This window comes from Alternaria ventricosa (assembly GCF_023758065.1).
Source record: "Alternaria ventricosa strain BMP 2768 chromosome Unknown scaffold_3, whole genome shotgun sequence".
NCBI lineage: Eukaryota > Fungi > Ascomycota > Dothideomycetes > Pleosporales > Pleosporaceae > Alternaria > Alternaria ventricosa.
The window spans coordinates 1,656,554-1,669,267 of NW_026055683.1; the positions used below are offsets into that span (position 1 = coordinate 1,656,554).

At 53.9% G+C, this 12,714-nt stretch overlaps 4 protein-coding genes across 4 annotated transcripts; 3 read left to right on the plus strand and 1 right to left on the minus strand.

Moving 5' to 3' along the window:
• Positions 1 to 2,423: 2,423 nt before the first annotated feature.
• On the plus strand, positions 2,424 to 4,454 carry J4E93_002499 (uncharacterized protein; the record flags this gene model as incomplete). Its single annotated transcript, XM_049340444.1, has 1 exon — positions 2,424 to 4,454. One exon carries the CDS (start codon positions 2,424 to 2,426, stop codon positions 4,452 to 4,454), a length of 2,031 nt encoding a protein of 676 aa, XP_049202766.1.
• Positions 4,455 to 5,240: 786 nt separating this feature from the next.
• Positions 5,241 to 6,064, plus strand: J4E93_002500 (uncharacterized protein; the record flags this gene model as incomplete). Its single annotated transcript, XM_049340445.1, has 4 exons — positions 5,241 to 5,372; positions 5,425 to 5,491; positions 5,553 to 5,814; positions 5,869 to 6,064. 4 exons carry the CDS (start codon positions 5,241 to 5,243, stop codon positions 6,062 to 6,064), a joined length of 657 nt encoding a protein of 218 aa, XP_049202767.1.
• A 269-nt stretch (positions 6,065 to 6,333) lies between these two features.
• J4E93_002501 (uncharacterized protein) lies at positions 6,334 to 7,374 on the plus strand (the record flags this gene model as incomplete). The annotated part of the gene is made up of 1 exon (XM_049340446.1): positions 6,334 to 7,374. One exon carries the CDS (start codon positions 6,334 to 6,336, stop codon positions 7,372 to 7,374), a length of 1,041 nt encoding a protein of 346 aa, XP_049202768.1.
• A 3,318-nt stretch (positions 7,375 to 10,692) lies between these two features.
• Positions 10,693 to 12,259, minus strand: J4E93_002502 (uncharacterized protein; the record flags this gene model as incomplete). Its single annotated transcript, XM_049340447.1, has 2 exons — positions 10,693 to 10,737; positions 10,907 to 12,259. 2 exons carry the CDS (start codon positions 12,257 to 12,259, stop codon positions 10,693 to 10,695), a joined length of 1,398 nt encoding a protein of 465 aa, XP_049202769.1.
• Positions 12,260 to 12,714: the final 455 nt, after the last annotated feature.

Sequence of the window (12,714 nt, forward strand, 5' to 3'; positions counted from 1 at the left end):
GCTTGGGCCGACCGAAGCGGAACTCGTTTATATCATACAAGATATGCTGGAGATCGAACCAGGTTGCCGACCGAACGCATCCAGTGTGTTGGAGAGACTGGGCGCGGTAGATTAGCAGTGACATAGATTCAGATACTTAGCTGAGAAGGAGTTTCGAATCGCTGACATATACACCCGCTATTGTTCGGTGTTTTGATCCATTTGAGATGTTCCAGAGGAAAAGCATCTTCGAAAGGCAAATTCCGCGTTGTCGCTTGGAAAAGGAGCTTAACCCTAAGATATGAGTAGGCTGACCGTATGATGTGGTGCGTTTGAGAATCACCATGCTCCACGCCCGAGCTACTAGTCTTATACTAGATTCATCGATCGGGTTAATTTCAACCCGACCAGACTAGTCCATGCAGTGTGCGGTAACCAACGATGTGGCGCGTATACACCCCGACAAACGAGATGGCATCTTTTTTTTTTTTGAGATCGCACAGCAACCCTTCTGACAAAATACATGGTTACGAGCGTACTCGTCTCTAATCCAGAGAGATGATATGCCCTTCACGAGTCCGAATTAGCTTGTGGCAACAGTGACTGTTTCTACAGCGAAAGCGTGCGTATCGGTGAGAGTCGCACGTGAAAGGATGCTCGATTTATGTCGTGCTCAAAATACGGAAAAAGCGCATTCAGAGATTGTGCCATGCGGATGATCGATTGCCGGTGATTGCTGAAGCTTAGAAGGCTGCGTCGCTTGTATGATCCGCTGGAAGGTGGTCTACTTGGTGGCCACGAGTACATATCTTCCTTTGACCGGAAATTTGCAGTACGGCTGATGTTCTAAGGCGTCCCGTACATGTTTGAACTTCGTTGTATTTATCCGTTCTGATACCTGGACGAGACCGGACGGCTGAAGAATGACGAAGTGAATCAATCAATCTGCTTCACCTCGCAGCAGCGATTGATAGGTATCTCGCCGAAACTGCGCGAAGACCCGAAGAGCAACGACCCCTCTCGCGGCCTCCATACTGGCCTGAACGTATTCCCGGCCGTCGTGACGTCTCGATCGCGAGAAACCAGTCTCATGATGAGCTAGTCATCAGATATCGACGATGGTAATGCTCGAGCAGGTGGGGTGGACCTAGGTTACACTGCAGTTTGGTGTCGGAAAATCCAAACCCGACGTTGACGAGGCGATCGAGGTCTCGTTAGACCGTCTGCACCTACGCCTCCTCCAGGTTGCCGGCTAAAGTCGTAGTGATGAAACGGAGCCTCAACTGGTGCCGAGCCTAATGTTGGTATATTGCAGTACTGCTCTTTGATAACATGTTGAGCTGCGTGTAGGAAACATGATGCCGATGCTGTCCACGGAGGTTGTCGATAGCTGTAGTGGATGCACGGTTTTCTGGTTGATGCCTGGGTAATAACACCACTTGTGCAAATTTCCTGCTCTTTCAAAGAGATTGCGGGTACAGGTCTTTGCAGCGAGATACGCCGGTGGCCCATTACTCCACTACTCTCGAGCGCGGGATGCCGCTCATGGTAAAGCCGATAGGGCTGAAGTTTGCGATGCGACGCCTCAACTATACTGCGGGTGCAGCCTCGTGCAGTTCCAGAGCCAGCCTCGCACAGGCGGTGCGCCTATAGGGAGTACCGATATACGCCTATCCGAGTACCAAGCTCGTATCTGTGGTGTTGTTGCTGGGCATTTCAAGCCTCGAGGCGTAGATATGGTATTCGGTTGTCGCCTCAGGCCTTGGAGGTCACTACGACAGACGCTACCCCCCATTCTCCACCAATCCCCACAGATTCGCGTCAGCAATAGACGAAGGCGATGGAGGTGATATACTTGGCGCACGAATACCTTGACTGATGGCAAATCAAGTGATTGGTGCGAAATTGGCGGCTTTTGCGACGGTATGGCAAGTCTACGGATAAATTCGAGCTCCAGCTATCGGCGAGCGCACCACGGTGCCCGCGCTGGTCCGTTCACTATCCTACTGCCCCGAGCAAGCAACGCCTAGTGGCCTTCCTAACGGCATATTCACCGTCCAGCCATAGGACGGCTTTAGAGCCAACAGACGCGCGGGTTTTACGGAAGCTTGGTGCTTCCATCTGCTCTTGACATGGTACTATCTCACTATCTTCAAACCTCACACATACCGCGATTAAATCCAGACCTGGTCCTGCAGCCCACCACCCCACGGATGAATCTACAGCGCTCAGTCTGAGACGTCTGTATTTCTCCAGACACAGCCCCCACCACCGCCTCATACTTTTCGACGTTTCGGAAATGGTAGCGACGGTTGTCGGAGTCCGCCAGTTGTATACCGCCCGTCGCATTCTCGCCGAGATCCAGCACCGCATCAACGGCTTCAACACGTACGGTTAACACTACTAAGCAGAACAGCGCACAACTCTACTCACCCATGGCCACCATGGTGCAAACCGGGAGCGTGACCACCTCCCGTCTCAAGGAAGGCGCGGTCATAGACGTGCAGGAGATCCCGAACGGCGCCCGGCCGGCGTTGCTGATCCTGCATAATGAAGGCGAGGAGGACATTGTAGGCATCTTTGCGGATGTCCTGGGCCAGAAATGGGAGTCGGCGACATCGGTGGACGAAGCGCTGGCAGGGCCGCGGGAGACGGTTTACGGCCTTAGCAGCGGGCTAGCCAAACCGCAGTTGGACGCTTGGGATCGCTCGAGGCTGTTGATCAACACACATCGAGTGGATGGCGGTCATGAACTGGACGAGAGCATCACCGACCGATGCGACTACGAATACCTCTACACGCGAGCGCCCTTTTTCCGTCGCGACGTGTCGCGATACCTCTCTTTTGTCCTGGGCCAGATCGGGCCTCACCGCGACCTCACCAAGAAGGCGCGCACGACGCTGATATCGACGACGTTCCCCGATGTGCACGCTGCACTTCCCAATCTTGACATTCTGTCGGTCGGCGCAGATGCCATCGAGATCCGAGTGGACCTGCTGGAGGAGCCTTTGCCAGATGGGACGGTCAGCAAGATACCTAGCTTGAAGTATGTCGGCGAGCAAGTTATGGTGCTGCGTCAACGCACGGAGCTACCAATCATCTTCACTACGAGGTGCACCAAGGAAAATGGCCGGTTCCCCATGGACGACCCCTCTCTGTTCTACCGATACCTTGCGCGCGCGATACAATGGGGTTGCGAATACATTGATGTGGAATTGTGGCTGCCAGAGGAGATTAGGAGGAAGCTGGCCGAAAACAAGGCGTGCACCAAGATCATCTCGGCGTTCCACGACTTTTCGGGCAACTTCAAGTGGACCTCGCCTGAAACACAGCGCCTGTTCGAGATGGGAGCGGTGTATGGGGACATTGTCAAGATGTACGCACTCGTCAATTCGATGCAGGAGAACTACGAGCTGGAATACTTTCGGTCGACTATCCAAGCCAAGTATCCTCATCCTCCCTTCTCTGGTCTCAATATGGGACCCATGGGCCAGCTATCAAGGACCCTGAACAAGATATTCACTCCGATTACTCATCCATTGTTACCCATGATTGCAGCGCCTGGCCAACTAAGCGCAGCCGAAATTAACGCAGCGCTCCACACAATGGGCCAGATGCCTAAGCAGGACATCTACGGCATCGGCAGTTTTCGATCAACGTCGCAAGCCATGTTCTTTGAGAAGTGTTTCAACGAGCTTAGTCTGCCGCATTCATTCGGCTTTGCAGAAAGAGCTCCGAAGGCTTCGATTGAGCACATCCTCCGACGCAACAACTTTGGCGGCGCCTACATCAACCCGCCGTTGGCAGCCTCGGCACCCTACCTGCCCTCCCTTTCGAATGCTGCTCGGGCCATCGGACAAGTTGATACAGTGTTAGTGCCTCCAGGGACCGGCAACGCCTCCTTCATAGGAGACAACACGCGGTGGAAGGGTATACGTGCGACACTGACTCGCGATTTTGTCCCGTCGGCATACAGCGGACAGGCAGCATTGCTGCTCGCCAGTAACGAGGCTGATGCGTCGGCGTCCATATTCGCACTGAAGAATCTAGGGATCGGGCCTATATATACCATAGGGTTCAAGTCCCACGGGCCCTTATCTACTGACGTGTCACCGGTTCGATCGATAGACGACGTGAAGCGCCTGCAGCAGCCATTCGTTATCATCTCGGCTCTGCCTGCTGAGAAGTCGCTACTGGTGGTGCCCCTGCTGAAGCACTACAGGGTTGGCGGAAGGAATGGAAGCCCCAACGGACATGGGTGCACAGGAACGAAGGCTGCAGGCAAGGTGTTCGTCGACTTGGCCAGTGGACCCCGAAAGGCCGACCCGTTGGCAATCGCGACGTCGGCGGGATGGACAGCATATGGCATTGCGGACGTCTCAGCGTGGACGACGGTTGAAACGATCCGGAAGCTCGTGGGGCAGAACGTGTGTTATGACTTTGTGCGTCTGGCGTCCGGAAGGGGACATTTTTAAATTCAGCAATTAGCAATGTACACTTGATGATTGATACGTCCTCACATGCGGCGTGACAGGAGCGAGGCAGCCGTGGCAGCCAGGGATGGCGGGTGGCTCTTGATGACGGGCCCTCGTTGACGGGGCCCTCGTGGAAGCTGTAACCGGGGACGGGGCAGCAGCTAGCACTAGGGCGACGCACGTGATTGGGCGACGGGCGATACCCCAGATTTTCTAGAACACATTGGTGCAGTCCGGCGCTACAGGCTGCAGCTACGCCGAGACGAGCTGGGTGCGTGCGACGGGCGCAATCTACGTGCCAAATTGCCAGTAGCTGCATGGCTGAGAACCGAGGCACGGGGCGCCGTCTGGGACGGCATGCGATGGGCGATTTCCTGACGTGCGGCTAGCCTCTTACCCCAGTGGCCTCATGATGGCCGTGTTTTTGACTGCTCGACTCGGCCCAACGGTTCCAAGCCTCGCTCGTCTGCATGGGCTGCTCTACCGTGCATGGCTAGATACCCCGAGATCGTCGTCACGCGTCCAAAGCTCCCCAGCGGTTCCATCACTACCTCTTCCTAGTCACTGCACACTCTGAGTCGCAGCCGAGTGGGCGCGCACTCCCGCCAGAGCAAGCCTCGCCGTCCGCGCACCCCCTGCCTGTCTCCACTGCCATAGGCCTTAATTTGAACCTACATCTCACGCCGTGCTGGGAGCGTGCTTTCTTCTTCCTACCGTCCAGTTCGCTATCATCAACATCACTTGCAGCCAGAGAATGCTTCTGGTCCACCGCCCTGTAGCGTCGCCATGTCCACCGAAGTTTCCCAGTCACTGGCCGCAATGGCAAGGCCGCAGATTGGCATCGACCGACTACCCGCCCGCCGCGTCTCCAACGAGCCCCGCGAGGCCATGAACTGCAAGAGCTGTCGAAAGCGAAAGGTAGTGCTTGTCTGCTTTTTTCGTCGTGCCCACGTGCTAACCGAAATTCAAGATCAAGTGCAATCGCACACGCCCGACCTGTGAAGCCTGTCAAGTGTTCAACTGCCCGTGTATATACGGTATGCTCCACCCTCAACACTACGCGAGTGCATCCAAACACGGACTGACAGCCATTTCCAGATGCTGTTCCCAAGAAGAGAGGCCCCAAGACCGACGTTCTCGAGGCCCTCTTGAAACGTGTCGACGGCCTGGAAAAGCGCTTGGTTTCCGAAGGCAAGAGCGATGACCCAACCGAGACCGACCCCACCTCCCAGGACAACACCACCTCAGCCGACGTCAAACGAAAAGATCTCGCATCCTCACAATCGCCGCATGCGTCCTCGCCCCGTCGCGCGAGTGGCACCAACCATGCAAACCAGTTGATGTCGCCCATCGAGCCAAGGTACCTACTAGCAGCCTGCCATTCTCGCCCCTGCACATTGCTAACAGCATCTAGTATACAGTCCCCGACCCTGGCTCCCGACCTACTTCTGGACACCTATTTCGCCAGGATCCATGGAAAGCCCTACTACATCCTGGACGAGTCGACCACGAGACAGCGACTACAGGCCAATCAGCTTCCCGGCCACTTAGCCTATGCTATTTACGCCGTGAGTGCCAGGTACGATTCGCCCATCCCTGAGCATTCTTGATCACAATTAATATATGTACCCCAGATATGCACCCCACTTCGGAGGATACAGCTCTGCAGTGCGCATCGGGCAAGAGTATGCCCGTCGTGCTCGGCTGGAACTCGAGATAGATGAGCCCTCTATCGAAACCTTGCAGACGCTCATGCTCCTCTCGCAAGCAAGCTTCCAGTTGGGCAAAGGCAAGAAGACCTTCATGCTGCTAAGTACGAAGTCACTACGATCCACACTTTGCGCAAGACTGACTCCATTCTCAAGATTCTGCCATCAGCATGGCCTTTGCGCTCGATCTACATCGCGAACTACCGACCGGCATCAAGGTCACGCCCGCCGAACGCGAAGGACGACGCCGGCTCTTCTGGTCATGTTACCTCATGGATCGCTTCGCTGCAACCGGCTCTAAGCGACCCTCGTTAATTGCGGATGAATCGATTGTGCTACGATTACCGAGCTGGCAGCTGCACTCTGGCGCAATGCTAATAGACGGAGACTACTTTCCAAACGGATGCAATTTGCAGTTCATGGGCGGCACTGGAAAAGGTGGACAAGGAAGCATGGGTATGCTCATTGGCATAGCTCGCATCCTGGGTATAACAAACCGCTACCTTGCAGCGGGTGGTGTTAAAGGCGATTCACATTTCCCTTGGCACTCATTATCCAACCTATCCAAAATTCGCCAAGAACTCGACATATGGGCATCGGAGACGCAGGATACTTTCACTTCCATCGAAGCCCTCTTTGGCCAGCCCGACAGCACTATACTTGTCCTCAGCAAGTTGATCTACCACCTCATACATTGCCTCATCTACCGGCCTTTCCTCCCTGTGGATCTGGCTGAGCTGTCTGGGACGTCGCAGCATCAACCCTGGCAAATAGAAGCGACCAACTTATGCTTCCTTCACGCCAACGCAATTGCCGAACTCGCCGAGATAGGAAGGGCCTCTTCCATAATAGATTGGCCAGCCTTTGTCGGCTATTGTATATGCACTGCTGGTACCATTCATGTACATGGGGCACATTACCCAGGAAGAGAAGGAGAGGTTTTCTCGGTCAGTGCAGAGTTTCTGTCTCGAGAGATGCAGCAGCTATCCGAGCTTCGTTTTGTTTGGGCTGGGGCCCAGCACCAGCGCGACACTCTGCAAACCATTTACGGATGTCACACAGAGCTAGTCCAGTCCTTGGCAAGCAACCCCATGCGCTACGCGCCAGTCTTTCAACTTGAGGACTTCTTCGACAGATATCCAGGCCAGGTATTCGATGGAGCGCACGTTACATTTATGGATATTGCGGTCGAATCCATTCAAGAAGGGTAGAGAGCCAGGCCCTTCCCTACATGTTCATAACGCTAATAATCTAGTAGCCTTGCCACTTTTAACATCGAACAACGGAACAACATGTATATGACCAGCGGAGTCATCGGGAACGCTCAAGGCTACCAAAAGCATTCAGCACCCTCACAACAACCGCAATATTCCAACGCCCACCCAAACAAGAGAAGGAGAGCTACGACTTCATCCTCGAAACCCCAAACACAGCCACAAGCTATCCCCCCGACACCTACATCAGCCACTCATCCTCCTACTGTCCATACTCACCGACCGTCGGATGCTGGTACCTCGGAGTCAAACTCAAACCCAAGCCCGGGAGACAGCAGAACACATCCTAATGACTCCGGTGTACGACCTTACACCCCACCGTTGCCAAACAACTCACTGAATCCACCGAATGCTAATGGTGGCGGACTTGCTCTTCCATTCTCGCCAAACTTCTCGTTTTCTCCATTGCCGCAGTTTGCGAGTCTGGCGCCATCACCGGTGTCGCGTGCAGCGAATCTCCACCAAAACCAGGATAACAACCATGCAATCCATTTCGACCCTATGCTGAGCATGCCGACGCCGTACGAACAGCACCCGACACCCGGCGCAGGGAGCACATCGGGCACATCGGTGCACACAGACCCTGACAGCAAGGACCCTTTCCTCAGCTTGCTGGAACAACTTGCCGAGAACGAAGTCAGCAGGGGCGGTCCAAGCGAGCTGGACTTTTTCTTGAGCGGACAGAGCACCTGAGCTTACTGCCGCTTGCGCCGAAATCAAGGCGGCGAAGTATGAACTCCCGCAATATCACAGCGGAACCGCGGAACGACCGTGCCACGATCATCACAAGGGTTTAAATTTGGTTGTGTCTTCATTTCACAGTACATTTTGTAGTAGCTTCGAGAGCTATCATTTACGGCTCAGCATCGACCGGCTTGGTCCGGTCCGGGGTCTTGCAACCAAAACCAGCGCGGCGCAAAACAGAAGGAGTCGGAATACAGGAAGGCTAGCTTCACAGCCTAGGATCTACGGAAAACGAATGTCACGGCCGCCATATGTAAAAATGTATAATATCATCAATAACAATTGAGCCAGTGCTCTTACAAGAGCAATCGATAGCAGCAAGTGCCGTCAGCTCCACATGGACCAGACAATCGTCAAACGAGTTCCACCACCTTGCGGACAAGGTACCGTTGATTTCCTTAGACGCCCACACCAGAACCCTAGTGTCGGCGTCGAAGTGGAGGCCCGTATTGAGTGTCATGACGGAGAGCGGCCTCGGTGCCTTTATCGGCAGCTCAGCCGCTAGAGTGCGGAAGCAGGCCATATCGAGTCAACTTGCATGGTGACGGCTTGGTGTTCGCGTCGACGCTAAATATACCCCGGTTCGATGCGCATTAGCGGTGTATCTCGCATACGAGTAACCCGGGGTTCGGTGCTGTCATGGGGGATCTCCAAACACTCGTACTCCAGGGACCTGCCTTGCTTGGGCGAGATGGTCATGAATAGCATCAGATCAAAACACACCACCTCCTTTCTAGCTGTCTAGAACACTGATTGACACGGAGCGGTGAGTCCGAAGCATGATTCTGGACGCTCGACGCAGGCACGAGGTGCCTGTGCTATGCAGGTCATAGCCGTTTTGGCCCTCCTCTCCGCTGCACTACAGCACAGCAAGTGTCTCCACACCGTGGCTTGCAAAAGTGTGTGCGCTTGTAGAGTGCGAATCCGGGGAGCATCGAATCCTTCGTGACGTTAACGCGGAGAACGCGCCTCCGGTGCCTAATGTGCCTACCGACAAAAAACAACGTTTAGGTACGATTCATCGTCGTCACCGCCGAACCACGTTCTGGAAGGCGCAAACTGCCACTCACATGGGCGGAAAGGCGTTCGCGCCACAGGAGACAGCTGCTAGGGACCAGGTTGCTGGCAAAACTCTAAGTGGTGGAACCGAGATTCTCCGCTTGACAGCATCGCGGCATCTACTGCAGGGTCCATTAACGAACGAGAATGATGATATTGTTGGAACGTCAGCAAAGCTCATTTCCTGTCACAAGTCATTTCGTGTGTAGAAGGTGTGCTGGCCCAGCTAGTAGCTTAGTTGCGATAGGTTGCAAATGTGGGTCTGATGGTGCCGGTGGTAATGCACGGTGAAGATTCGGACAGCATGCTAGATGATGGATAGGAAGCCACCCCGCGAAAAGCTCCAAGCGAAGGCGGGGAGGACCCGTTGGTCCTTTCCTGTCAATGCAGGGCTGCCAGGGCTGAGCGGCAAATGAAGTGGGAAATGAGCTTGTGATGAGATTTGGCAGGCTCGCATGATGACCAGCGCCAGCCACGCAATGGAAGCTGTCTGTCTGCCAACTACTCACTTAAGTAGCTAGTCGCTGCTTCACGTTGATTAAATTGTAACCCTTGTCGTTGTAAATTACGACGTTGAGGTGTGATGGATGAGGTGTACGTAGTTACACGTCCGAACATATATCGCACCCGACACCCAGGAACGCCGATGACTAGAACAACTCTAGAAAGCGATGGCCTGACCTATACCACACGTTAATATGAAGCGTATCGTCCACTTACCAGGGTCGCAAAATCGATATGAAGATCGACTATGATCATCCCTCTCCATGCCACACTTCGGGTAAAATCACGCTACGAACGTCAACCCTCTGTGTCTTGATCACGTACGAACAAGATTCAGATACGCGCACATGTACTGTACACGTAGCAATCGGCCTTTTACACACATCACGAGACGAGAAGCTACTCGAGTCAATCCTCACCGTGCATGCTTACCGTGCAATGGGCGTTTGGCCAATTTGCCCGTTGCAAAAGCCACCGGCTACAATGTGCCATCGACGTGCAGTAGAGCCTTTTCGCACGGTCGCTCGCTAAAACCCCGGATTCACGTATAGCGTATCGCGTTTGCATTAGTTTCGGTTTGACTATAGGACCCTTTGGCAGTTGGTGACGGGTAGGACCTGTGATGGCGGGGGAACAAGCTCTCTCCAAGGTCTTGGGGCTGCAGGGACTTATGTCAGAGGGGTCAGAAGGTCTGGTGCATGTTGGTATTGATCTCCGAGGAGGTGTGGGTGCCGTTTTTGATTCGTCATGGTGTACGGTATCGGTGTGGCACAGTGGTGAGATACAAGATTCTCATGCGAAGCAGGTTCGAGGGACAATGCGTTGGAAGTGCGAGTGTGTAATTAGCTAGATGATTCCTTTGACTGCTCTGATCTTTGCCAGTATAGGCTATCCCCTCTAATCTATACAGTATCATGCGTCGGACGACTATGCAAGATACCAACCGGTCTAAGTCATGGTGACGAGTTCTTCGGCCGACACGGGGTGGATAGCCTGCGGGAGAAGCACATGTTAGCATCCATATCCTCAAACGCCGATCGCAAAATGCCGTTCCTTTCCCCCGCAAACGTGGCAGCTGCAGCAGTCGACAGCCGATGCATTGCCGCGTATGCATGCACGGATGCACGACGAAACGGGGAAGGAAGCTTGGGTGATTACTTACCACACAGTTATCAAAGTCCTTCTTAGTGGCACCCATCTTGATCGCTACACCGAAGCCTTGCAGGATCTCACTGCTTCCCTGTCCTAGGATATGCAGACCGACGACCTTCTCGTTCTCGCCCGCGCAGATGATCTTGTAAGCTGTGGGCTGCTTGTCATCGGGGTCCATCATAGCGAAGTACATGGCCTTGAATTCGGTCTTGTAGATTTTGATCTTGTCGCCGTACTTCTCGCGGGCCTCGGGCTCAGTCAGGCCGATAGAGCCGATCTCTGGGTGAGCAAAGACGACAGAGGGGATGTTCTCGTATTCGAGGTGTGCCTTGGGCTGATTGTTGAATAGGCGGTCGGAGAGGCGTCTTCCAGCGGCGATGGCGACGGGGGTGAGTTCGAAACCGCGATCACATACGTCACCGATGGCGTAGATGTTGGGAAGAGAGGTGTTTTGGTACTCGTCGGTCACGATGTGGTTCTTGTCGTTGAGCTTGATGCCGAAGTCTTTGATCTTGAGATCTTCAATTTCGGGGTCACGCCCAGTTGCGAAGAGGACTTCTTCAACTTCAACGGTCGACTCGTTCTTTGTCTCGTTGTTCTGGTAGGTGACGCGCTTCATGCCGTTGCCAATATCCTCAACCTTTGTAATTTGTGTACCCTTGTAGAGATTGATGCCCTGACGCTCGTACTCTTGAGTTACGGTATCTTGGATCATGGGGTCGAAGGTTCGGAGGAGTTTGTCGCCGCGAATGAAGAAGTGTGTTTTCGAGCCGAGTGCGTGAAGCATGCCAGTCATCTCGACACCGATGTATCCAGCGCCACTCGTTGCGATGCTCTTGGGCTGCTTCTCGAGATCGAAGAAGCCGTCACTGCTAATGCAGAGTTCCTTGCCAGGAATATCGGGTAGCTTCGGTCGTCCACCGGTCGCGATGAGGATATGCTTGGCCTTGATGCGCTGGGAGCCTCCATCATGAAGCGCAACCTCGACTTCGTCCTTGGCCACAAACTTGGCGCGCCCTCTGAAATGCTCAATCTCGTCCTTGTTCAGGTTGTTCTCGTAGATGCCGTTCAGTCGCTTGACGTAGTCGTCTCGCTTCTTCTTGAAGTATGGCCAGTCGAACTCTGGTACCCCGCCAACCTTGAAACCGTATGCGGGCGCATCCTTGAAGGTCTCGGCAATCGCTGCTGCGTTCCAAGTAACCTTCTTCGGCACACAACCGACATTCACGCAAGTACCTCCGTATCGTGAAGATTCGATCGCGATGACTTTTGCGCCGTGTTTGGCGGCTCGTCGTCCAGAGGCAATACCCCCGCTGCCAATTCCGATTACTAGGTAATCGCACTCCTTGGGTTGCGACGACATGGTGATGCTTGAGGTCGAGAAGTGAGACGAGAGGTTTGATAAGCGTGCGGATGCCACTGCGGTTTGTGAAGGGCGGAAGTGCGTTCGGAGGAGAGAAGTTTGTCCTGGAGATGGAGGGGTAATGGTACGGAGACTCGTCGAGAGAGCTCGCAGTCTAAAGGTAGCTATTCTTTGCATTAAAGATGCAGCGCGGCCGACGGCGGATACTTATGGAGTACGTCAGAATAAATAGATTCCAAAGCTACTACTGCATTCAGGCTGGATTGGACGACTTAAGTAATCCAACCACGCAGGTGCAGTACTTAGGTTTGCGGTATGGCTGCTTTCTGTGCAGGCTAGAAGTTCCAGACTGGGGACGAATAAGACAATGCCTGCAACTATCACGCAATGCTATCTCAGCGACTGATGTGTTTCGCTTGGTAATGCTGCGATTTAAGATTTTGCGATTATGGGAG